The sequence below is a fragment of the Saccopteryx bilineata genome, chromosome 3 (assembly GCF_036850765.1).
Source record: "Saccopteryx bilineata isolate mSacBil1 chromosome 3, mSacBil1_pri_phased_curated, whole genome shotgun sequence".
Classification (NCBI taxonomy): Eukaryota; Metazoa; Chordata; class Mammalia; order Chiroptera; family Emballonuridae; genus Saccopteryx; species Saccopteryx bilineata.
The window spans coordinates 302,604,977-302,632,095 of NC_089492.1; the positions used below are offsets into that span (position 1 = coordinate 302,604,977).

A 27,119-nucleotide genomic window follows, 5' to 3' on the forward strand; every position below is an offset into this window, starting at 1 on the left:
CTTCACAAAATAGCTTGAAAAGACGCTCACATTTGGCACTAGCTTTAATAGCATTAACACACTTTATTACTGTATGTAATACTTCATTCAGAACAGGCGAGATGTTTTTAGCTACCAAGTTTTCCCTATGAATAACACAATGCACAAGAATCATTTCTGGATTCGCATCTTTCATCAATTTTAATCAGCCATTTTTCTTGTCCATCATATTGGGAGCACCATCTGCAGCACACAATGTTATATTTTTCATTGGTATATCATTGACATCTAAGTAGTTTTTTAGCTTATTATATATATATATCTTTGGAGGTAGTGGTGCTTTCTAATCTTTTACAGAACAACATTTCTTCAGCAAAATGTCCTTTATCAATATATCTTACGTAAGTTATCAATACTGCCTCACTGTCTCTCAAAGTTGATTCATCCATTTGCAAGAATTTTCTTGTTTTCAGCTTTTCAATAAGTTCTTTTTCAATATCCTCACTCATTTCATCTATTCTTCTGCTAACAGAATTGTTACTGAGTGGCATAGCTTTTACATCTTTGTCATCTTTTTCAAGAACCGTTTTAAGAAATGCTGATACTGACGGTTTTTATTAAATTCTCTCCTATAGTGTGATTTTCTCCAGTTTTAGCGATGAATAAAGAAATTTGATAACTAGCCTCAAGAACACGATTATTAGTTGAAGTATGAGCAGTAAATACTTTAATGTTCTTTTTTCAAAATTTTTCTTTAAAGTTTTAAAGTAACTCAAATCTGAATTAATATGAGCACTATGTTTCACCTTCAAATGCGCCTCAAGACGACCTCATTTCATTGATTCGTTGGTCAAGCATTGCTGGCATAAAAGACAAAAAGGAATCCGCTCATCGTGAACAGCGGGTATAAACCCAAATTTTAAATATTCCTCTGAATATTGATGAGTTTTTTTCTTGCTTGCACCACTCATTTACTATGGACTATAATAAAAATATGATCAATTAAAAACTAATATTAGAATATGTGTGAAAATATATTCAATGTGACATAGAGTAAACGTATACTAAAAATTCATATTTATTTATTTATTTTAAAAAATTCATATTTATTTAAATGTATATAACACATTTACTACACTACCACCGCAAATCAAAAGGTATCTATATTTTTTCCACTTGACAAAATTTTCTGGAAAGTTATGCTTCTAAAATTAAAATTGTCATGCATGCACTATTATAGCCCCAATAATATTTATAAAATATTATTGCTTTCTAGCCCCAATACAAGAAGTACTTAATAAAGAGTTTATTATTGATAAAAATAAAATCAAATATTTTCCAATTATATCTATACAATATATATGTATATTTATTAAATCAATGAGCTTTTACAACAGTTTTGACTGACACTTATTTCAAATTAACACCAACTGAATGATGTGAAACACTACAGAAGTTGCGATGGGCCAATTAGGTGAGAATAACTGTGTTGTTTAGCGAGTTTTTAAAACGTCCGGGGTTCCCCGTGGCAGACAGCACGCTCCACGGTGAACCCAGGACGAAGTTTACTTGACAACGCCAATCACCCAGTTGATATTTTGGTTTCGTCAAACAAAATTATACTTAATAATTATTTTCCGCAATTATTTAAGAATTGCATTTTTTGTTAAATTTGGCACCGATATCTAGCATTGCATTTAAATGGCCCGGGGTGAAAGAGTTAAAGTCGTGTCGAGTCCATTTTCAAATTGCCCCCCTTAACTATCGAATTGCCCCCCTCTGCGGCGTAGGCCCCACGTTGGGAAACACCGCACTAGAGGATGAAATGGAGAAGCTTCAAATGTTCTGGAACAGAAAATGAATGGGCTTTTGAGACAGAGCTGGGCTCCAACTCTGGCACCTGTCTCCTACTTCTGTGTCTTTGAGCAGGGAAGCCTGCCTCGCTGTGTCTCCGTTTACCTCTCTCCAGTTAATGAGGCCCAGAGAAATTTTACCCAATACAGTTTGGCAGGAAGCACCCTAAACCACCTGTGTGGTGAAGTTGGCAAACTGGTCAAAATGTAGGTAGATTGGGACCTTAGACTTTTTTTTTTTTTTGGTATTTTTCTGAAGCTGGAAATGGGGAGGCAGTCAGACAGACCCGCATGTGCCCGACCAGGATCCACCCGGCATACCCACCAAGAGGCAATGCTCTGCCCATCTGGGGCATCGCTCTGCTGCAACCAGAGCCATTCTAGCGCCTGAGGCAGAGGCCACAGAGCCATCCTCAGCGCCTGGGCCAACTTTGCTCCAATGGAGCCTTGGCTGCGGGAGAGGAAGAGAGAGACAGAGAGGAAGGAGAGGGGGAGGGGTGAAGAAGCAGATGGGTGCTTCTCCTGTGTGCCCTGGCCGGGGATCAAACCTGGGACTCCCGCACACCAGGCCGACGCTCTACTACTGAGCGAACCAGCCAGGGCCGACCTTAGACTTTTAAGTGGCAGAGGCACAAATGTTCTCTGACCTAGAGACAAAAAGCAGTTGAAGGTGGCTTGGGCCTGACCAGGTGGTGGTGCAGTGTATAGCGTGTCGGACTGGGATGCCAAGGACCCAGGTTCGAGACCCCGAGGTCACCAGCTTGAGCGTTGGCTCATCTGGTTTGAGCAAAAAGCTCACCAGCTTGGACCCAAGGTCGCTGGCTCCAGCAAGGGGTTACTCTGTCTGCTGAAGGCCCGTGGTCAAGGCACATATGAGAAAGCAATCAATGAACAACTAAGGAGTTGCAATGTGCAACGAAAAACTAATGATTGACACTTCTCATCTCTCCATTCCTGTCTGTCTGTCCCTGTCTATCCCTCTCTCTGACTCTCTCTCTCTGTAAAAAAAAAAAAAAAAAAAAAAAGGTGGTGGCTTGGGAAGCTGATAGAGAAGAAAAAAAAGCTTGTGACTTCAGACTTTCTGATCATTTCATTTTGGTGGGACCCATTGGCTAAGTAAGAGCCTGTGAGCCACACACAAATTTTTCAGGAGTCAAAGATGACTTTAAGTGCAGAGTGCGATCTCACAGTCAGTGTGAACCCCAAGGAACGTGGTGCAGTGCCCACGCATGATGGGGCGTGGAGGGCCCTGCTGTGAGGACTGGTGTGGCCAGGGACTGGTCTGAGCCACTGCTGATGTAACAATGTACCCTATGATGTCAGCACCTGGTCATAAAGTCAAGCACACTGATTATCAGCACTGCTTTGTAACCATGGGTCCAAACAAGCTCTGGGGGGGTTGGTACCAGCCTGTCAGCATTGTTGACTGGCAATCGTGAACATGATGCTGAGAATGTAGCATGGATACGCTACCTCAGCCTAGGACTCACTCTGGGTTTCCGGTTCTGAGGTGCTTTGTAAACAAGGTGACAGCTTCTGTTTCAAGAGAGAAAGTCCGTCCACATAGCCCTTGGGATGGAGAGCCAGCTGGAGCTCATGCCTGCTGTCTGGGGATCCTTTTGCCTGGGAGGCTGATTTTTATTTTGATGCTATGCATGTCACTGCTATAGTGTATCCTTTTCCTGCACCCATGAGCACTGCTGTGGGGTTCTGAGTCTTCTGCAGCAAATGAACCCTGCCTGCCACCATCAGTGAGGACTATTTGGCCCAAGTCCTCAGTTCTGAGCCTGTGCACAATGTTGAGCAACCTAACTGCTTGCCCAGGATTTCTAATATTTTCAAGCAAAGTGCCTTCATGTCCTGGGTAGGAATTCTGCCAGTTAGTCTTCGGCATTTGGGGTGTTCCTGTCCGATGCCTAAAATCTGAAGGAGATGGAAACGGGTCTTTTGTGACACACTCTTGAAGACTGATGCAGGAGGAACATGTTGCAATCAGAGACACCAACATGTTTCCAGAAACCGGCTGTGGAGGAGGGGACAGAGAGGTCAGAGAAAAGTCATAACTGCCCACACTCCGGAGTCAGGGGTGATGCTGCATCTATCCCATCTTTTCTTCCTTCTGTGGACGGTGAAACTGAAGGACCACCAGCGGACAGGCTGACGTGACAGGATGATCTATAAACTGCTTCTCCTCCTCTGCTTCAGTAAGTCTGCAGGGGTGCTGAATGGGGACAGTAGAAAATAACATAGTTGCTGAGCTTTGAATTGGGAGCAGAAAGAGAAATAGAATCAACTGTGGTTTACTGAGTGCACGTAGTGTATCAGAAATCCTTCCAAGATACACAAACCGCCTCTAAACTGGTGCTTTCAAAATCGAAGTGAGTCTTGCTCTAACATAACAATTTTTGCTCAATGTCTTGACTACCTGTGCTTCTTTGGCTTAATGGTTTTTCTTATCCACCCAGATCTTTTGCTCAAATAAAAGATCTGTTTAAGATAGAAACTTTATATCACTACTATGAATAAAAATCCAGTGTCAAATAGGAGGTAACAACTTAGTAAGTACAATGAAAACAATGCTACAATATTTTAACTCTACATTTTTTTATTTTATTTTTTGTATTTTTCCAAAGTTAGAAGCAGGAAGGCAGTCAGACAGACTCCTGCATGCACCTGACCTGAATCCACCTGGCATGCCCACAAGGGGGCAATGTTCTGCCCATCTGGGGTGTTGCTATTTTGCAACTGGAGCCATTCTAGTGCCTGAGGCAGAGGCCATGGAGCCATCCCCAGCACCCAGGCCAATTTTGCTCCAATGGAGCCTTGGCTGCAGGAGGGGAAGAGAGAGAGATAGAGAGGAAGGAGAGGGGGAAGGGTGGAGAAGCAGATGGGTGCTTCTCCTGTGTGCCCTGGCTAGGAATCGAACCCGGGACTTCCACATGCCAGGCCAATGCTCTATTGGTGAGTCAACCAGCCAGGGCTTTTTATTTTTTAAGATTTTATTTATTGACTTTACAAGGAGAAGAGAGGAAAGGGTGGGGCAAGAAGTATCAACTCATAATTGTTCATTGCTTGGTTGTTGTATGTGCCTTGACTGGGCAAGCCTAGGGTTTTGAACTGAGGCTTCAGGTCGATGCTCCAGCCACTGGGCCACCACAGGTCAGGCTAAAACTTGCTACATCTTTATACTGACCATAAAGGCAGTCAGCCATGATAGAGAGATAGCAGAGGCTGGGTTCAAATAAACTTTGTTGATGTAATCAAAGGCAGTAGAAGAGTGCTTAGGGTATTCTGTCATGCGATCCTTTATTCCTCCTTCTTTCAACTGAGATCAGCACGCAACACCAATGAATGTATTTCACATTTGGGAAGCACCACAGTCATCCATCCAAAAACAACAAGACAAAAAACATGCAAGAGATTGCAAGAAACCATCCACTTTCACGGATAAAGAATTGAGTCTGAGTTTTCAAAATGAACTGACTTGCCTCAGAGTGCACAAAAGTAGTAAGTATGGAAGCGAAACTCCAACCCAGCACTGCCCAGCTCCAAACACCTTTCCTACCTGCACGGGGACACATAGCTGGGGTCCTCAGCATGGATGCATCCTAGGAGTATGTGAAAGGACTTGGGGTTGGAAAAAGCCTCAGGAGGTAAAGATGAGAGGTTCAGAATGCCCAAAGCTCTGGAGCTAGGCTGCAACACAAAATGATCTTTTTCACAAACCAGTAGAGCTTGATTTCTATGAAACATCAGGAGAGGAGACCTTTCCCTGGTGTGGTCCTTGCACCTGGCTTTCTCCTGTTACCACAAATTTTGGATCCCAAGACTCAGTCCATAGAGCATCCCTTACATCAGATGCTTGTCTTAGGAAGATCCATGAGGGGAGGCAGAGGATGCAGCATGTGGTGTGGAGACTCAGCTCCTACACACACATCTGTGGGGCCTCGGGAAACATATGGCAATATTCAAGAGTTTCCTCGTCTTTCAGGGTCAGCTTCAGAATGAGGTTCAAGTATGCATGATACAGACTGAGGCACATAAACTTCCCACACTTGACAAATGCTATTTTTATGTTTGTAATTTTTTTTATCATTTTTTTCTCTTCTTAGTTAGGCATTGATTTCACTATTAATTCCTTCCAGAGATCTTCCCTAAATATATGTACAAAAAAGTTCCACTCCTTTTTGATGGCTAAATAGTATTCCCCCTATGTCTCCATGTATCTATACATTCTATTTATGCATAGAACACATTTTGGTTTATCCATCTGCTGATGAATACTGTTACATCCCAGGAGACAGACCACAGCAAACCCAAAGTGAATTTTCTAAGTTTTATTGCAAACCTGCGCAGGGACTGCAGGCAACCCACGCAAGGGAACACTGCAGCCCCGAGCTTCTAAAATGGCTCCTTTTTATAGGGTGGCTATTTAGCTGAGCAAGCAAGCAGCGTTTACAAGGGCGGGAGAGGTGCGATTAGCTGACCTTGTTCTTGGCTAAGTCTCTAGGGTAGGGCTTCCTGGATGTTGGGTACATAGAGTTCTGTGGAAAATATTGCTACATTTCTAACGGTTATTTATCTTTTTTCCTCCAGCCATGTACTGGATGTACTCAGTTTTCATGGCTGGTGGCCTGCACCGCTTGTCCTAAGATGTCACAAATGCCAGGGTCCTTTCTACCTTTTAGTTATTATCTTCCTCCCTTCAATGAGGAGGTTATATCATTTTTTTTTAATTTTTTTACAGAGACAGAGAGAGTCAGAGAGAGGGATAGATAGGGACAGACAGACAGGAACAAAGAGAGATGAGAAGCATCAATCATTAATTTTTCATTGGGACACCTTAGTTGTTCATTGATTGCTTTCTCATATGTGCCTTGACTGTGGGGCTACAGCAGACCAAGTAACCCCTTGCTCAAGCCGGCCCCCTTGGGTCCAAGCTGGTGATCTTTGCTCAAACTGGCGACCTCAGGGTCTCAAACCTGGGTCCTACGCATCCCAGTCCGACGCTCTATTCTCTGTGCCACCGCCTGGTCAGGCCTCATTTTGTCTTGATAGTCTCAATCTCTTAACAGACTTCCTGTTGCTCCTGTAAGCAATGAGATCTCTGAGCAGGTTCCTGTCACTCAGGTATGTCCTGCTGAAGACAGAGGTAAGATCAGATGAGAAGCTCAGGGCCTGGGCATGTAGGATAAATGCTACATGAACCCCTATCCATGCAGCTCAACAAGGCTTTGAACCTCCTTCAAACAAAGCACAGGAGACCACTGGAGGGGTACCAGGTCTCCCTCAAAGGCGCTCAGGCCCCAAGGGTCTTGATGGGTGCCAGAGGAGATTGATGGAGAAGGGACCAGCATTGCTAAAGCTCTAAATTTTTGCAGATCCCAGCATGTTCTGTGAGCCAAAAGAGCGCACATCCTGAGTTTACAGGGTCACATAACAATTCCCTCATGAGTTGTTCCATGATATCCAGAATTTATTTACTTTCCTTAATTTTAAGTCAGATTGGATTCCTGCTCTCTCTGGGAAGCTCATACAGCCTACAGACTTTCCAAGTCCCCAAGACTTAACAATCTCTTGCAGAGGTACCTGAGTTCTTGCCATCCACTTTGCTCTCTGCCATGACACAAGGCTGATACCGACGGTCTCTGACGTGCTGTGCAGAGAGAAGTAGCAAGACCCATTAGAAAAAAAGGTCAGTGCTGCGGGCTCCACCTCCTCTTCACAAAGCAGGGCAGAAGGACAAAGTCCAGGCTCCCAGGACTTTGATGCTCAGGGACCAGACTCTCCAGAGTTGGGGCCATGCTGACTCTCAGGTGCAGCTTCCAGTGAGTTCAGGTCCAAAAGTGTCTCTCAAATCTTTACCATTTTCCATTCTCTGTGTACTCACTGAGTGTAAAAAAAGAAAACTTTTTTCTTTCCTTTGCTGTTTTATTATTTATTTTACTACATTTTTTAAGAGAGGAAGGGATATAGACACAAACTCCCACATGCACCCTGACCAGGATCCACCCGAAAACCCTGTCTGGGGCTGATGATCGAATCAACCAAGCTATCCTCAGCGCCTGGAGCTACCAATGAAGCCACTGGCTGTGAGAAGGGGAGACAGATGGTCCTTCCTCATGTGCCCTGACTGAGAATTGAACCTAGGATGTCTGCACACCGGGCCGACACTCTATCCACTGAGCAAATGGTCAGGGCTATTTTATTTATTTATTTATCTATCTATCTATTTATTTATTTTTTAGTGAGACAGAGGGACACATACAGAAAGACAGGAAGGAGAGAGATGAGAAGCATTCTTTCTTGCAGAACCTTAGTTGTTCAATGATTGCTTTCTCATATGTGCCTTGACTGGGGGGGGGGGGTAGAGCAGAGTGAGTGACTGACCCCTTGCTCAAGCCAGCGACCTTAGGCTTCAAGCCAGCGACCTTTGGGCTCAAGCCAGAAACCATGAAGTCATGTCTATGATCCCACACTCAAGCCAGCGACCCTGCGCTCATGCTGGTGAGCTCATGCTCAAGCTGGTGATCTCAGGGTTTTGAACCTGGGTCCTCTACATCCCAGTCGATGATCTATCCATTGAGCCACTGCCTAGTCAGGTACCTCTGTTCTTTCTGTCCCTAAAAATTGCCTGTCCTAGGTACTTTGCATATGTGTAATCATACAATATCTGTCCTTTGTGTCTGGCTAATTTCATGTGTATGTTCAAGGTCCATCCATGTGTAGTATGTGTCAGATTTTCTTTTGTTTTTATGACTGAAGAGTATTCTACCATCCGTAAAGAGCATTTTTTATTTATTCATTTATCCTTTAATGGATAATTTGAATCTTTTCACCTTGTGTCTATTACTTTTCTCTCCCAAAACATGAAACACGGTCTTTTTCACTGGCCCATGCTATTTTAGCGCAAAGTACCAGCAACTTCTCCCTTTTCACGACTGAGATGCAACACTGTTTACTCCACACAGGGGAAAAGAGGAAATCTCTTAGGAAAACAGGCCTAACCAACATCCGCTGAGTTAGATCAATCTCTTTCTTACAATACTATCTATAAGCAGGCTTGGTGTTAGTTTGGAAGAGATCTTAGCACTCAGGCAAAGCTGCATCAGCCACACCAGGCAGGGTGGCCGCGAATGCTCAGAGAGGTCCACGATCACTGTCCCTGGGAAGTTCCTCTCTATGCCAACTGATTCTGAGCATTGCTGTTGCAGTCTTGACATTTTTCCGGGTTCAGGTACACAGGTTCTCCCTCTCAGCTCAGTATGTGCCTCCCCTGGGAGATCGTGAAAGTTTGCTGCCTGAGCTCCATTTCATGCAATTCTGATTCAAACCTTCTGTGGTCTGTTCTGCCCACTGAGATTTTCAACAGCTCCCTAGGGGAGCCCAGTGTGCAGCCAAGATGAAGAACTGAGCTGGGGCATCTTACAAATGCATCTGTTTGGGCCACAGGAGAGGGATGTAGCCTCTCCCCTGTCTGGGGTGCCCATGGCGATTCTCTGAGGCTTGTTCTTGGGTACCAAGAAGCAATCTCTGTTCTGCTTGAACAGGCAAAAGACAGAAAGAGATCCTGAGAGATTAGATCAGAAGCTCTTCAGATGTACGGCTGAGGCTGACTTAGCTAGCCCTTTCTAATGATAGGGCTCACGCCATCTTAGAGCCAACCCTTACTCACCAAATAGATATGAGTGATGATGGTGAGGATCAGAAGTAGGATAAGGTGAGCATGTATCTTTCCACATCCTTGTAAAATCTCTCCAACACGTGCTTAAACTGGGGTATTTCACCAGTCAGTCCACGTGCATTTGTTGATGTCCGCCCATGGGCCAGGACCTGTGTTTGTACTGGGGACACTGAGGCGAACAGCACAGAGTCCCTGCCATTCAGCTGCTCACAGACAGTGACATCTTGCATCCTCCATGGTACCAGGTACATAGTCTTCTATCAACACTCTTAAAAAATGACAACCAATTGCTTTTGTTTAAATTTATATCACCGATTCACCAACTAGCCTTTCTTATGGTGGTTCTTCCACCGCAGATGAGACTGTCAATAGCCTCAGGACCACTAAGGGCTTCAGGTAACATCAGAGGTGGGGCAGGGTCACACTCCTGTCCCATGCTTCCCCAATCCCCTTCTGGGTTTGTGCCTCCGTCCCCAGAGTGGGAGATGGGGGAATTAGAAACCGTGACACAGGTTTTAGTTAAAGTAGAAGACAAAGAGGTTTAGGACAGGAGACGAGAACAGGAGATCTTTCTGTGGAACCAAGAGAAATCCTGGAGAGTTGGATCCCTGAGCAGCTCCAGCAGCTCTGGTCCTCTCAGGCTCTCCTTGCTATCTTCTTTCTGCTTCTGGAAGCACGGCCTCTGGCATGGCGGCCTCTGATGGAGTCATCAAACTGTTCAAAAACATGAACGTATGTACGCCAGCAACACCGGAGGAGGTGAAGGAGCGCAAGAAGGGGTGCTCCCTGCCCGAGAGAGGACGAGCAGAACGTGTTCTGGAGGAGGACAAGGACACTGGTAGGTGGTGTGAGCCAGCCTGTAGACAACCCCTCCACCTTCATCAGATGCTGCCAGACAAAGACTGTCACCACGTTCTGTAAGGTGCAACCAATAAGACCAAGAAGAACAAGAAGGTGGACCTGTGTTACCTTCTGGGCCCCTCAGCCTGCACCCCTTAAGAGCAAAATGATCTACGCCAGCTCCAAGGATGCCATCGAGAAGGGGCTGACGAAGATCAAGCATGAATCACAATCAAACTGCAACAAGGTGACCACAGACCACTGCACCCTGGCAGAAAATATGGGGGGGGGTCAGTGGTTTCTTTCCCTGGACAGCAAACCTTTGTGAGCTCCCTCCCGCCCCCTGCCCAGGGCATCCTGCAAACCCAGGCCTGCCCGTGGGGGTTGCATGCTGCCCCCTTTCTGCCAGACAGGAGGAGCAGGGGCATCACAGAAGGGGAAGGGCAATCCCTCACCCAGTTGGCAAACAGTCCCCCAGCCCCTGGACCTTCCTCCTCCCTCCACACCTGATGGCCCGGGCCTTCCCAAACTGCTTTTGATATCTGATTCCTTTGGGTTGAAGCAAACAAAGTACCCCTCCCAGGCACCCAGGGGACTTGTATTTTCTTTAACATCTCAACTCCCCATGTCTTCCTCACCTTTCCCATTGTGCCAATTTCTTTTTTCTTTTTTTTTTTTTTTTTTGCATTTTTCCGAAGTTGGAAACGGGGAGGCAGTCAGACAGACACCCGCATGCGCCTGACCAAGATCCACCCGGCTTGCCCACCAGGGGGCGATGCTCTGCCCATCCGGGGCATCGCTCTGTTGCATCCAGAGCCATTCTAGCGCCTGAGGCAGAGGCCATAGAGCCATCCTCAGCGCCCGGGCAAACTCTGCTTCAATGGAGCCTTGGCTGCGGGAGGGGAAGAGAGAGACAAAGAGAAAGGAGAGGGGGAGGGGTAGAGAAGCAGATGGGCGCTTCTCCTGTGTGCCCTGGCTGGGAATCGAACCTGGAACTCCTGCACACCAGGCCGACGCTCTACCACTGAGCCAACTGGCCAGGGCCCCATTGTGCCAATTTCTAATGGCGATATTGACTCTGCTTGCCTGTTTAGTGCTATGTATAGATGAAACATTGTGGAGATGCCCCTCCCCTTTTCCACCTGGTGGTGGTAACTCATGAAGCAGGACCAGTGAAAGACCATCAATTTAAAAAAGAGAGAAACATGGCCCTGGCCGGTTGGCTCAGTGGTAGAGCATTGGCCAAGTGTGTGGATGTCCTGGGTTCAATTCCCAGACCAGGCATACAGGAGAAGTGACCATCTGCTTCTCCACCCTTCCCCCTCTCCTCTCTATTACTCTCTTCACCTCCTGCAGCCAAGGCTCCACTGGAGCAAAGTTGGCCCAGGTGCTGAGGATGGCTCCATGGCCTCTGCCTCAGGCGCTAGAATGGCTCTGGTTGCAACAGAGCAACGCCCCAGATGGGCAGAGCATCGCTCCCTAGTGGGCATGCCGGGTAGATCCCAGTCGGGTGCATACGGGAGTCTGTCTCTGCCTCCCTGCTTCTCACTTCAGAAAAATAAAAATAAATAAAAGAGAAACACACAACAATATAAAAGAAGAGAAAGGACCTGGAGCCTTGAGAGGAGAGGGCAGCACTGAGAACCTCTGAGAGACATGATGGAGGACCCAGGAGAGAGCTGGCCAGAGCACAGGGAGGGGAAATGAGAACTCCCCAATTCATGAGTGCCATATCTGCATCCTCACCAAAAGGCCCTGGATGGTCCCTCAGTCCAGGTCAGGGGGATGATGTGGGCTCCAGGCAGGTCCTTATGTCTCATGGACGATTCCTTTGCAGGGCTGAGTGTTGGTCAAGGAGACACAAGAGGAGATGGTGAGTGTTTCCATACTAAAACCTTCCTTAATCCTTCACCCCTTGAGGCCCTGTTTTCCCCTTTCCTTTATTTAAATGGGCTTCCTGAAAGCAGGTGAGCAAATTATATCCAGCCTGAATTATTCTTCTTTCCAGAGCCACTTCCCAGGCCCTCCATCAGTGCCTGGCCCAGCTCAGTGGTTCCTGCCCGCGGTAATGTGACACTGCGATGCTCAGCTCCTACCAGGGAGGTCACCTTTGTTCTCAGAAGGAAAAAGACTATTATTGCAGAGTCCTTGCCATCTCTTGATTCCACAGAAGGCCTGGCAGAATTTCACCTTACTGTTCCACATAACGGTTACTCTGGAGAGTACACCTGTGAATATTACAGAAGAGGGAGCCCCAGTATAAGGTCACCGCCCAGTGATGTCCTCCTATTACTGGTGCCAGGTGAGGACATGGTGCTTTGAATGACATATGCTTCTCCCAGGACAGGGATGAGGGAGGATCCAGAGAATGAGAGTGGGGAGAGGGGCCTCATTTTCATTGTAGATGGGGTGGGGGAGATGGAGAAAGACAGGAACTGAGTCAAAGACCATGGCTTCCTCCGGAGCTTGGAGGAGGGGAATCTCCTTCCTGAAGTCAGAGCAGGAAGAGGGTGAGATCAGGTGTTGGTCACTTCCCACAATCCCTGAGAACCCTGCCAGGACAACAGGGCTGAGGGGGTACCCAGGCTCCTCCGCATGATCTCTGAGCCTTCCTTCTCTTACAGGAAGTTTCCCTAATCCTTCCCTCCGAGCTAACCAACAGGGTAAGGTGACAGCAGGAGATAACGTGACTCTGCGGTGCCAGGTGGGGAATGTGCATCTGTCCGACACGGTTGCTCTACTGAAGAAAGGAACTGGAACACCGATACAGGTCCAGAGACACACAGGAAGGGAGACAGACTTCTTCCTTCGACATGTGACAGCCAGTGACACTGGGGAATACAGCTGTGTGTACTACCAATCAAGTGCTACTTTCTGGGCCTCAGAGCCCAGTAACCAGGTTGCTATTCAGGTGACAGGTAAAGTTTCTGCAATTTTGAGAACTTTTATAAATATATACGTGGCCCTGGTTGATTGGCTCAGTGGCATAGCATCAACCCAGTGTGCGGAGGTCCCAAGTTCGATTCCCTGTCAGGGTACACAGGAGAAGCAACCATCTACTTCTCCTTCCCTATACCCTTTCTGTTTTCTCTTTCCCTCCTGCAGCCATGGCTCAACTGATTCAAGCATGCTGACCCTGGGCACGAAGGATGGCTCCATGGAGCTCCTGCCTCAGGCGCTAAAAAAGCTCAGCTGCGAGCATGGCCACAGATGGGCAGGGCATCAGCCCCAGATGGGGGTAGCCGGGGTGGATCTTGGTATGGGAGCATGCGGGAGTCTATCTCCACAGCCTGACCTGTGGTGGCGCAGTGGATAAAGCCTCGACCTGGCATGCTGAGGTCGCTGGTTTGAAACCCTGCACTTGTCTGGTCAAGGCACATATGGGAGTTGAGCTTCCTGCTCCTCCCCACTTCTCTCTCTCTCTCTCTCCCCTTTCTAAAATGAATAAAATTAAAAAGAGTTTTAAAAAACAACCAAACATATATATTATATACACATATATGTATATATGTATCTATATATGTGTATATATGTATATATAAATATATAAATAGATGTGTATATGTATATGTGTGTGTGTATATATATATAAATTGTCATTTGAACTGTCATCTTCTGATTCTCACATCCTAACTTCCTAATTGCCTTTCCTTGTTCTGCATTCTCAGATAATTTCTCATGCTGTTTTTTCAAAATTATCAGTCTTGCCCTCATCACCATTCCTTCTATCATCTCTTAGAATTTTGTTTGGTTTTGATGACAGTTTTCCCAAGAACTCTCCTTTGTTCTCAAGTTGTAGTGTTTCATAGCCTCCTGCTTGACAGTGATGGGTGCAGTGTCTTTTCTTGTTTTTAATCTCAGGACATTTACTGGTTGAATTAATCTGTGATTATTTCATTTGCTTGCATGGCACACTCTACAAGTCAGCTGTTTGTTCTCTGTCCTGCTGTTGAGTCTTCCCATGTGGTCAGAGAATATTTTGTAAATAGATCAAGGTCTGTGTGGCCAGCGCTGAGATGTAGAGAGAGCTCTCTCATCCCTGGGAATAGGGTTATTACCCATTTCTCCCAGTGGATTCTGCTTCCAGAACACTGCTTGTGGTGGGTTTAGATAGGAACTTTGCATGAGTTGAGATGAGTGAGATGCAGTGATACAAATACAGGCTTCTCTTCAGGAACCAGGACCAATGGCAAGCTTGAGCCACTTGTAACTGAAATTGAATATATTACAGCCAAGATGCTTAGCCATTAAGCACAAATTTTCCTAGGCTCGCTGTCGGTGTCAAGTTTTGTGCTCTGAGGACAGATTCTGATGCAGCCACAGAGTTTCAGTGCTCTGTGGAGCAACTCCGGCCCTTTGTGTCACCCAGAAACAAATTCCTAACATATGGAAGGATAAGAGAAAAAGGAAATGTAGGGAAGTGGCAATGAGATAAAGAGCAAATAAATAAAGAGAGATAAAGCAGAGAGAATAAAAACAGGATGAAGAAAGAATCGCTACAAGTCTCATAAAATACCACATTTTGTTTCCAGTGATTAAAAACTTAATGAAGAGACAGCCCAGGGAATATGTGGACATCTTAGAGTCATCTTTGGTAGATCCACTGAGAAGCACAGATGTCACTGGTGATCCTCTTCTCTCTTTCAGATTCTCCAGTTGCCATATCAACAGATTACACCAAGCTTAACCTCATCCAACTGGGTCTGGCTGCCATAATCGTAGTTCTTTTGGGGGCTCTCCTCATGGAAGCGTGGTGCAGTCGGAAGGGGTCTGCACATGAACCAGGTAAAACACTGAGCCCTTCTCTCTTTCATGAGCTGTTGAAGTTATCTTTTGTTTTGTTTTGGGGTTTTTTTTTGTTTTTTTTTTTAGCAGGAGAGACAGGGGAGGGAGAGAGAGACAGGAAAGGAGAGAGATGAGAAGCCTCAACTTGTAGTTGTGACACTTTAGTGCAGTGGTTCTCAAACTTTTTGAAGTCGGGGTGCATTGAAAATCCTACAAATAATTGTAGGTGCACTATATACAAATTTCTGAGAAATATGTTATAATTAAGTCAAATATTAAAAAAATAATAAAGCCCAAGCATACTTTTATGGTAATTAAATGAAATAAATATGACAAAATTAAACTTATTCTGACATTAGAAAACATTTTTATGTTATATTTTTTGAGTTATGCTTTTTAGAATTCGTAAAAAAGAGGGGTTAAAAAATAAAAAGCGACAAGTTATCTTTTTATATATATATATAGATAGATACATTCTTAGTAAGATTTAGTAAATTCGGCAGGTCCCAGCATGAATGTGTTAAGCTTTTTCACTCTTGTGTTTATGAGAAACATGAGCCTGATGTGTCCTAGTGCAATGTTTGGGCATATATTTGAAAGACAAACTCTCATTTCCTCGTCAATATATTGAAGAATTCCTCTCTTTTTACTCTTAATTGTGTTGAGTGCAGAAAACCTCCACCATACATATCATCTTAACTTTACACCAAACGAAGGATAGAAGAAACTTGCCTCCAGTCTTTCCAGGGAACATGGGGAGGGGGTAGTGTAAACAATCCAGCACCACAGCTTAACAGCCTTTTGTAACCTAATCAGGCAAGTGAGGTGGGAGGTTGGGCAGACTGTCAGCTTACAGCCAATTCCTCATACTTCTGTCCCCCAAAATGCTAAACTCCAAAAATCCTGTTGGTTTTTTGGTCCCCAAGAGGCACATATTTCTCTGGAATACCATAGGGTGCACCTGGAAATCTTCTAGGGTGCACCAGTGCACCCTGGTGCACACTTTGAGAACCACTGCTTTAGTGGCTCATTGATTGCTTCTCATACGTGCCTTGATCAGGGGTGGGGGTGTGGGGTGGAGTTCAAGTGAGCCAGGGACCCCTTGGCGCCAGCCAGCAGCCTTGGACTCAAACTAGTGACCTTGGACTTCAAGTTAGAGGCCTTTGGGCTCAAGCCAGTGACCATGGGGTCATGTTGATGACCCTGCACTCAAGCTGGTGAGCCCGCACTCAAGCTAGATGAGCATGCACTCAAGCTGATGACCTTGGGGTTTCGAACCAGGGTCCTCAGTGTCCCAGGTCTATCCACTGCACCACCACCAATACAGCTGAAGTTATCTAGGGTTCTTCAAATGCCAGCTCTGATATTAGGATTTATGTTTTGTATTATGAGCACAGGTGGAATTTCAGGCAGGATTTATCTTCACCAGGTATGACTGTTTTGTTCATTGTAAGAACACTTACCTCTTTTCCTTTCTTATTAAAGAGCAACAGTTGTGCCAATCATCATGAAGAAAAGAGGCAGGTACTATCCATACTCCCTTTTCCAACATCGGGTATATGGAGAGGATGGGGAAAAGGGGTGGTTCTTCCAGGTTGAGAACCTGTACTTGGAGGCTGTGAGAAAGAAGATGCTGCCTTGTCATTTTTACCCTGATCTCAGGTCTGTCTGCCCTCTACCCACAGGTCTCGCAGCTGCCTGGGGAAACAACAGGTGCTGGATCCAACCACACCTGCTGGATCTTACCAGCTCCGTGAAACCTGCATTCTCAGCCAGTCCTGGACAAGATGATGGCTTTCTTATTCCTGTGCTCTTCACCTGGGACAGATGGCAAGACTGAGCAGAAAGACTCCCCTAACACATCTTGGATGACTTCAAAAATATTTAAAAACTTCAGAGTCTGGCTGGGTGGCATATATAGCCTCATGTGCAGGGACCACTCTTCCTTAAATAGGAGGGAAAGATGGCCTTCCTGTTAACTCCCCTCTCTCTACTTCATGCTCTCGAACAGCAATCGGTCAACTGTTGAAATTTCTGCGTTTATCAGGTCTTCTAAATTTTATTTCACTCATTTCTGACATTTTACCTAATTTGGAGAATTCCACTCTGCATCATATTAACAATTTGCTCGAGTGGTCCCCAGGGTTTATGGTGCAGGCGTACAATGTTATTCATGATTATTTCCATCTTCAAGATCTGTTGCTATTTCCTGGTCAATAAATATTGATTCTTAATTTAGAACTATTATCTCTTCTAACTCCAAGGATATGCTTAGAAAGATCAAGTTCTGATCAGAACAGAAACGATTTTCTGAGTTGTAAGTTCTTTGTTTCACCTACTCCTTTCACTGTGTTGGTCCCATCAGATCACGGTAAGTCTTGTCTCCTCTCATCACAACATCTGAGGCCTCCTTTTGTGGCTGCTGCATTGTGTGGGTGATGAGGTAAGGGAGCCTGTTTTTGTCTGCTGCACTTGTCATGGTGCTGGGGACGACGGGGGCTCTTTCTGGGTTGTGCACCTGTCATTGACCTTTCCGGGGGCTCCCGCTTTTGTCAGGCACCAATAGGAGGTTTCTGTCCCTTCCACTCAATTCCTAAAATCCATGACTCCTGCTGAGAACAAACCCCTTTGACGACTATCTGGTCAAGTGAGGTCAAAATGAACAGAAGTCCGCACTTACAGACCAGATGGGAGCGATCCATCAGAGAGATAGCTGTTGCTCAGTCTACCAACACCTCTTACTCAGTCTCCAGCTTGTCCTCACATTGAACAGCGTCAGCCGTGCTTGCTCCAACTCCTTAATGTGCGACTGTCTGCGTCTCCTTCAGACATTGCTCTTCATTCAGATCCCACTTTTAATGTTTTTATTTTGAAATCACTATAGATTCACAGGAAGTTGCGAAAATAGTACAGACTTCTTCATTCAGTTCCTCCTGATGGTTTCATTATTCATCCATCAGAATATCAAAAGGAAGAGGTTGACATGGGCACAATGTGTAGGCACAGATCTATGTCATTTTACGACCTGTTCAGATGCGTGTAGCCACCAACCCAGTCCACATCCTGATCCAGTCCACCACCATGAAGATGTTCCTCTGCCATCCGTCCCTTTACAGTTACATCCACCTCTCTTCCCCACACCACCCTCGACCCTGGCAACCACGGGTTTGTTCTCCATCTCCGTAATTTTGTCACCTTGATTGTTATGCTAATGGAGTCAGGTAGCATGTGAGCTTTTTGTTTGATTTATACAACCAAAGCGTGACAGATTTTGAGAATGGGTGTGTGTTTGTTTTTTACTAAGTCAAATATCCATGAGATCTATTCAAGTGGTTGTATGTGTCTATAGTCTGTTATGTTTATTCCTGAGTACTGTTCCATGGTGTAAATAACCTCACTGAGCTGTGGAGCAACATTTTGGAGTTATCCTGTTTTTGGCCATTGCAATAAAGCTGACATGAAATCTATGCACAGAATTTTTTGCAGATGTAAAATTTCATTTCTGTGGATAAATGACCAGGATTGATATTTCTGGGTCATAGGGTAAATGTACATTTAATTTCATAAAAAATGACCAAAGTATTTTGCAGAGTAGCTATATCCTTTAAATTTCCAGAATGAACGTATAAGAGATCCATTTTCTCTGCATCTTTGTCACCATTTGACACTATGGTTATCCTTAATTTTCTTACTGATGTGTTTATATTGTCTAGTTGTCTATCTTAACTGGCACTTCTCTAATGGCCAATGATGTTGAACACAGGTTTACATCCTTATTTCTCATCATGTTATCTCTTTGGTGAAATGACTGGCTTTTGCCTATTACATAATTTTTTTCAATAATTTTCTTGTGGTAAAATACACCTAACATAAAATTACTACCTTAACCATTTTTAAACATATGGTTCAGTGGTATTAAGTATATTCATATTGTGCAAAAATTACCACTACCTATCTCCCAAATTCTGTCTTGTGAAATCAAAACTCTGCACTCATTAAACAAAAAAATTTTTTTTAAGCAAGAGAGAGAGAAAGAGGGACAGATAGGGACAGACAGACAGGAAGGGAGAGAGATGAGAAGCATCAATTCTTTGTTGCAGCACCTTAGTCGTTGATTGATTGCTCTCTCATATGTACCTTGACGGGGGGGGGGGGCTCCAGCAGAGCAAGTGACCCCTTGCTCAAGCCAGTGACGTTGGACTAAAGCTAGCGACCTTGAACATCAAGCCAGCAACCTTTGGGCTCAAGCCAGTGACCATGGGATCATGTCCATGATCCCATGCTCAAGCCAGAGAGCTCGGGGTTTCGAACCTGGGTCCTCAGATATCCCAGGCCAACACTCTATCCACTGTGCTACCTCCTGGTCAGGCAAAATAATTCTTCATTTAAAAAGATTTTACCGTTGATATTTGAGTTACTTATAGATAGACGTCCCTTTTCATCCTCTTCACAGTCTTCTGCAAAAATAGTCATTAATTTTGATTAAATCTAACTTGAGAGGTTTTTCTTTTATGGGTCATGCTTTGCTGTTATGCATAAGAACTCTTCTCCAAGCCCTGGGATCCTGTACATTTTGTCTTGTTTTCTCCCCAAAGGTTTCAAAATTTTACATCTTACATTTAAATCTTTAATTCATTTGGATTTCATTTTTTAAAAGTGTATGGTTTCTACAGCCCAGGAATAGAAAGGAATGTTCTCAGTCCTGGCTGGTTGGCTCAGCAGTAGAGCATCAGCCCAACATGTGGATGTCCCAGGTTCGATTCCTGGTCTAGGCATACAGGAGAAGCAACCATCTGCTTCTCCACCTCTCCAATGATCCTCTCTCTCTCTCTCTCTCTCTCTCTCTCTCTCTCTCTTTCCCTCTCCCGCAGCCATGGCTTGGTTAAAGCAAGTTGGCACTGGGCACTGAGGATGGCTCCATGGCCTCGCCTTAGGTGCTAAAATAGCTCTGTTGCCAAGCAACAGAGCAACAGCCCCAGATGGGCAGGGCATCACACCCTAGTGGGCTTGCCAGGTAGATCCTGGTAGGGCGTATGCGGGAATCTATCTCTCTGCCTCCTTGCTTCTCACTTAAGAAAAAAATTTTTTTAATTAAAAAAAAAGGAAAGAAATGTTCTCAAACTTACCCAGGGAATCTATGAAAACCTACCAGTCATATCACATTTAATGGCAAAAGACTGAATGCTCTCACCCTCAGGTCAGGTAGGGGCAAGGATATATTCATCCTCACTGCTTTCTTCAACAATGTTCTAGATATTCCAGCTAAGCAAGTAGGCAATAAAAAAGGAATATAGATGAGAAAGGGAAGTGAAACTGTCCTTTCTCACAGAAAAGATGATGAACAATATAAAAAATAGCGTATCGCCTGACCAAGTGGTGGCGCAGTGGAAAGAGCGTTGGACTGGGATGCAGAGGACCCAGGTTCAAGACCCCAAGGTCACCAGCTTGAGCACGGGCTCATCTGGTTTGAGCAAAAGCCCATCAGCTTGGACCCAAGGTCGCTGGCTCCAACAAGGGGCTACTCAGTCTGCTGAAGGCCCGTGGTCAAGGCACATATGATTGCCTAATCAATGAACAACTAAGGTGTTGCAACGCACAATGAAAAACTAATGATTGATGCTTCTCATCTCTCTCCGTTCCTGTCTGTCCCTGTCTATCCCTCTCTCTGACTCACTCTCTGTCTCTGTAAAAAAAAAAAACAAAACAAAAAACCGTATCAACGGTGCCAGGGTTGTAGAATAGTACCAGAATAGAGATGGGTGTGACTGTAAAAACTCATGTGCTGTCCTATTCCTAAGGAATCTCCAAAAGGTTACAAGAAATAACATCTGGACTTGGCAAGGTAGCAGGATATAGCAACAAGTTTAAAAAATTAATTGTGTTTTATATGTACTCAGTGAACCACTGAAAATGATACTTCAGAAAGCAACATTGTTTACATAGCATCAATGACCATGAAAGACTTTAAGGGTAAAATTTAGTAGACATATGCCAGAACTATACAGTGAAAACAGAAATACACTGATGAGATAAATTAGAGAAGATCTAAGTAAATAAAGAGATAAACTGCTCCTAGGTCAGAACACTCAATATCACTAGGATGTACATTTTCCCCAAATTGATCTACAGAGTCGTATACAAGTCTAATCAATATTCTGGTAGGAACTGACAAATTGATTCCACAGTATACATGGCAATTTAAGGGATCTAGAATGGCCAGAATGATTTAAAAATCTGATAAACCAAAACCCTTTGTTTTCAAGATGAATTTAAAACTACAATAATCAGTCTGACCAGGCGGTGGTGCAGTGGATAGAACATCGGACTGGGACGCAGAGGACCCAGGTTCGAGGCCCCGAGGTCGCCAGCTTGAGCGCGGGCTCATCTGGTTTGAGCAAGGCTCACCAGCTTGAACCCAAGGTCGCTGGCTTGAGCAAGGGGTTACTTGGTAGCCCCCTGGTCAAGGCACATATGAGAAAGCAATCAATGAACAAGTAAGGTACCGCAATGAAGAACTGATGCTTCTCAACTCTCTCCCTTCCTGTCTGTCCCTATCTGTCCTCTGTCTATCTCTGTCACACACACACACACACACACACAACATAAAACAAACAAAAACCAACTACAATAATCAATATAGTGTAGTATAGGTATAAAGATAAGACACATAGATCAATGGAACAGCACAGGGAGTTCAGAAGTCAACTCATCCATCTATGGCAAATGGATTTTTAGACAAAAGTGTCACAATAATCCAGTGGAAAAAGAATAATCCTTTCAAAAAATGATATAGTAACAACTGGCTATCTGTATGCTAAAAAAAAAAAAAAAATCAACCTTGGCTCTCAGCTGAAACCACTTACAGAAATTAACTTGAAATGGAAGGTGTAAAATTATACTTACAAAAGACAAAAGCACAGCATCTATGTGACCTTAGGGTTGGCAAAGATGTCCTAGACAGAATATAAAAACTCTAATCATAACAGAAAAACTTCCATCATTTACAGGCTTCACCAAAATTTAAAACTTTGCCTTTTAAAAAGTAAGGCCCTGGCCAGCTGACTCAGAGATAGAGCGTCAGACAGGCATGTGGAAGTCCCAGGTTCGATTCCAGGTCAAGGCACAGAAGAAGCAACCATCTGCTTCTCCACCGCTTTCCCTCCCCATTCTCTCTTCTTTTTCTCTCCCCCTTCCACAGCTATGGCTCTTTGGGGCCTCTGAGGATGGCACCATGGCCTTGCCTCGGGTGCTGGAATGCTGAGCAATGGAGCAGCATCCCAGATGGGCAGAGCATCGCCCCTTAGGGGGCTTGCCAGGTAGATCCTGGGTCAGGGTGCACGCAGGAGTCGGTCTCTCTGCCTCCCCACCTCTCAGTTAAAAAACAACAACAATAAACGGTGTTAAAAAATGAAAAGGCACCCTGGCCAGGTGGCTCAGTGGATTAAGTGTCATCCTAGCGCACCAAGGTCGCGGGTATAATCCCCAGTCAGGGCACATAAGAGAAGCAACTAATGAGCACACAACTAAATATAATTGAGTGGAACAAGTTGATGCCTCTCTCTCTCTCTCTCAAATCAATGGAAAATAAACCCCTAAAAATATGTGAAAATGCCAGTCATAAATGTGGGTAAATATCTGCAAAACATGTCTGTTAATAGACTTGTACCCAGATTATACATATTCTTACAACTCACTAGCAAGAACATATATACAATGGAATACTACTCAGCCATAAGAAGAGATTAAATACTGCCATTTGTGAAAACATGGATGGCGCACACAGAATCCCTTTTCTCCACATCCTCACCAACATGACTTACACCTTGTCCTGATGGTGGCCATTCTCACAGATGTGAGGTGACCGCTCATCAAAGAACTTCCTGAGAACAGATGACTGCCTCAAATCCAGCCCTGGGCTCTGCTTCCTTCCAGGGACACTCCCCAAGCCCTTTTGAGTAACCCAGCCAGCCAGTGAAGTCCACAATGCCCCTTGATTATTCAGGAAGAATGGCTGGGGTCCTCCACACCAACTTGGAGCAGCAAGATTCTGGGAAAATATACCTGCAAATACTGTGCAGAGATCAGCGAACCATCAGAGACTTGTTCTTGAACAGAGGTAACGGACTTGAACTATAGAGGAATCAGGCACTCCTGTAAAAGGATTGGGAAATTACTCTTATACAAATCATCAGGGACTTCCCTGTATCCAGATAAGGGATTTGGTTTATACAATTCAAAAACTCAGTCTGTACAGAAATCAGGCACTTGTTCTTACACAGATATTAAGGACATGATCTATAGAAGGATCAGGAACTTGGTCTGTACAGAGGAGAAGGACCTGGTCCATAAAAAGTTCAGGAACAGTCTCTACAGAGATTAGAAACTTGCTCTTTTCCAGGATCAAGCCCCCATTCTTGTACAAAGATTAGGGACATTGTCTGTACAAAGATCAAGGAAGCATTAGGTACAGAGATTGGAGACATGGTTTGTATAGATATCAGGGACTTGGTCTTACACAGGGATCAGGACTTGCTATTGTACAGAGATTAGAGACTTGGTTTTGTATAAGGAACAAGGACACGGTCTGACACATCAGTAACTTGGTCTATATGGAGATCAGGGACTCAGTTTGTACAGGGATCAGGGAATAGTGGGTACAGACATCAGGGACTTGGCCTGTCCAAGATTCAGGGACACGGTCTTACACAGAGTTCAGCAACTTGGTCTATAAAGCACTCAGGAAACTGGTGTATATAAAGCTCAGACTCAATCTGCACAAGGAGTAGGGGACTGGTCTGCATATGCATCAGAGATTTAGTCTGTGCAGACATCAGGAAGATGCTCTTGTACAAAGACCAAGGACTCGGTCTGTACAGAATCAGAGACGTGGTAGTACTTGGTCCTTATAAGCATCAAGGATTCGGTCTGCACAGAGATCAGGAAACTGGTAGATACAGAGATGAGAGTCTGCACATGCATCACAGATTTGCTCTGTACAGACATCAGGGACTTGCTCTTGTACAGAGATTTGGAAGTTTGGTCTGTACAGACGCCAGGGGTTTGGTCTTATATACAGATCAGGAAATCATTCTCTATAGAGATAAAGGGATCAGAGATTCCATCTGTAAAGGAAGGACTCTTCTACAGAGAACAGGGGCTTGGTCTATACACGTACAGAGTTCAGGAACTCAGTCGGTACACCAATCAGGAACTTGCCATTGTGTAGTGATTAGGGACGAGTCCTTAGAGGGATCAGGGACTTGGTCTTATACAAGGATCGGGGGACATGGTCTGTCCAAAGATCAAGAACTTAGTCTGTAAAGAGATCATAGGCTTGCCCTTGTACAGAAATAAGAGACTTGATTTTGTACAGAGACCATGGACTTGGACTGTATAGAATCAGGGACTGAGTCTTGTACAGAGATTAGGTATTTGGTCAGAACAGGGATTAGTACTTGGCATGTACAGAGATCAACGACTTGATCTGTTCAGAAGTCAGAAATTCAATCTGTACAGAGATCAGGAACTTGGTTTGTTTGGGGATCAGGGACATCTGTATAGCAATCAGACTTGTTCTGTACAGAGATCAGGGACTCAGTCTGTGTGGGGAGCGGGGAATGGTCTGTACAGAGATCAGGGACTCAGTCTGTGTGGGGAGCGGGGAATGGTCTGTACAGAGATCAGGGACTCAGTCTGTGTGGGGAGCGGGGAATGGTCTGTACAGAGATCAGGGACTCAGTCTGTGTGGGGAGCGGGGAATGGTCTGTACAGAGATCAGGGACTCAGTCTGTGTGGGGAGCGGGGAATGGTCTGTACAGAGATCAGGGACTTGTTCTGTACAGAGATCAGGGACTCAGTCTGTGTGGGGAGTGGGGAATGGTCTGTGCAGAGCTAACAGACTTGTTCTGCACAGAGATCAGGGAATTGGTTTGTTCAGGTATTGGGACGCTGTACAGAGACCAGGTACTAAGTGTGTACAGCTATCAGGGACTTGGTCTGCACAGAAATTAGGGACTTGTTCCATACAAGAGATCAGAGAGCTGGTTTTGTATGGGCTTCAGGGGCTCGGTCGGTATGGATTGCAGGGCCTTGGTCTCTTGTACAGAGGTCAGGTACTTGGTCAGCAGGTGGACATTCATGTGTTTAAGTGTGATGTTTCTACAGAAGTCTCTGAGTCAAAAACAGTCACATTCTCGGTATGAGGAGTGGGAGAATTATTAGGATTTGAGAGAGCATGAGTGGGAGAAACACATCAGAAGTGACCCTTATGTACACAAGGGAAGACACAAGGGTGGCCTTGCACACGGTCTCTGCTTTCTGGGACATGTGGCACCGGCCACACTGTATGAAGCCACTCACCACAATGTACGATTAGCAAGTAACCTCATCTCTCTTCTCCCGTTTATATCACACGTATGAATGAGAAGGGGAAGAGGGATGTCCCTCCTGCAGGCGCGACCACAGTCCTCCAGCCGTCTTCCTTTCCTGCTCAGCAGCTGCTCCTCCTGCCATCCTCCACCGGTACCACCGCCCTCCTCCTCTCTCCTCTTTCTCCTGCTTTCCATCTCCCTTTGCTTGTCATTTACCTCTTTCCTATAATTATCACAAAAATTAGAACCCAAATCCCCAGAAAGAAAGCAGGGAAAGTTCCTGAGCAGCTGAATAAGATGGTATCCTCTTTTTTTTTTTTAAAGGGGTCTTCATGTCAGCCCATCGAGTTCAGAATTGGAAGTAGGCTTTGTAAACTACGGTCATCTACTCTGTGTCCTAATCCTGTGCATCTTAAGTCCTAGGTGGAGATAAAGACCATCACACTAGACCCCTCAAGCCAGATGAGTATCTGGGAAACATGGAAGAGCTTTCCAGTAACTGGACCTGTCCTAGTGGGAACGGGTTGCCCTTGGAGGCGGAAGGGAGTGAGCCCTCTCACTTTGCGTGCTCAGTTAGAAGCTGGGTGCCACTTACTGGCAAGGGTGTGACTAAGAGCGGGGCTGTGGAGCTGGGCATTTAAATTTCTTCCAATATTTTAAATCAAACATAGTGCCATAATGAATAACCTGGCACATAGGTACTGTTGTATCACTGCAGTGGTATCAGCCAGGACTCTAGAAAAAATGCACCAACAGGAGACATGTCTGCATTGAAAGTGTGCTCCTTGTTACACTTAATCCCTTAGGGCTCTAATTCTACTTTGATATCAGAATCACTATATCTGGTCTCTTTTTGTGTCCATTTTCCTGTTACATTTTTGCCCTTCTCTTTATTTTTAATTTTTCTGAATCATTATGTATATCAAATTGATACACATTAACAGCAGCAAGTTAAGCCCATTTACATATATTCTTATATGTGATGCCATCTATGATGATTTATAAATATATTTTACAACTATACTTTGTAGACATGTATTGATATACCTGATATCATCATATTTCCTAATTATAATTGTTTCTTTTACTGTAAGATAAATATTTTTGTTATTATACTTTAAAATATTGTTTAGTTTTCATGAAGGTTCTTATTTTTGTCCTAGTGGCTATCCTTATACTTTTATAAATATCTATAGTTTATTTTACTTTTTAAAATCTGGTTTATTAGTTTTTTTAATATCCTTTAAAGGCTGTTTCTTGCTATACAATAACAGCACTTAATTTTTTTTTCCTCTTTCCATATCTATTCTTCTCCCATTACAAAAAAACCCCACTTTTATTTATTGATTTTAGCAACAGAGGAAGGGAGAGAGAGAAAGACAAGGACATCTATCTACTCCTTTATGTGCCCCGACCCAAGTTCAAACTGGCAACCTCTGCACATCAGGATGACACTTTAACAACAAAGCCACCGGCCAGGGCTCTCCCATTTTTAAGCTGCCTTATTCCTACTCTGTCGCAATGTAACCCACTGTTTTAGTCTTTTTAAAAAATTAAACTGGCCTAACCAGGCAGTAGCACAGTGGATAGAGCATCGGACTGGGACGC

At 44.6% G+C, this 27,119-nt stretch overlaps 1 protein-coding gene and 1 pseudogene across 1 annotated transcript; both read left to right on the forward strand.

The window, feature by feature from the left end:
- Positions 1-3,911: 3,911 nt before the first annotated feature.
- LOC136331987 (T-cell-interacting, activating receptor on myeloid cells protein 1-like) lies at positions 3,912-17,634 on the forward strand. The gene is made up of 7 exons (XM_066271189.1): positions 3,912-4,036; positions 12,194-12,229; positions 12,365-12,658; positions 12,981-13,274; positions 15,004-15,141; positions 16,627-16,665; positions 16,827-17,634. Exons 1-6 carry the CDS (start codon positions 4,003-4,005, stop codon positions 16,650-16,652), a joined length of 822 nt encoding a protein of 273 aa, XP_066127286.1. The 5' UTR covers positions 3,912-4,002; the 3' UTR covers positions 16,653-16,665; positions 16,827-17,634.
- LOC136328849 (cofilin-1-like) lies at positions 9,752-10,684 on the forward strand (annotated as a pseudogene).
- Positions 17,635-27,119: the final 9,485 nt, after the last annotated feature.

What these genes read in the sequence shown, in the direction of transcription:
- LOC136331987 (XM_066271189.1), top strand. Translation starts at nt 4,003, where the DNA reads ATGATCTATAAACTGCTTCTCCTCCTCTGCTTCA. An exon ending in AGGAGACACAAGAGGAGATG is followed by an intron (nt 12,230 to 12,364) that starts GTGAGTGTTTCC and finishes TCTTCTTTCCAG; the next exon opens with AGCCACTTCCCAGGCCCTCC. An exon ending in GGTTGCTATTCAGGTGACAG is followed by an intron (nt 13,275 to 15,003) that starts GTAAAGTTTCTG and finishes TCTCTCTTTCAG; the next exon opens with ATTCTCCAGTTGCCATATCA.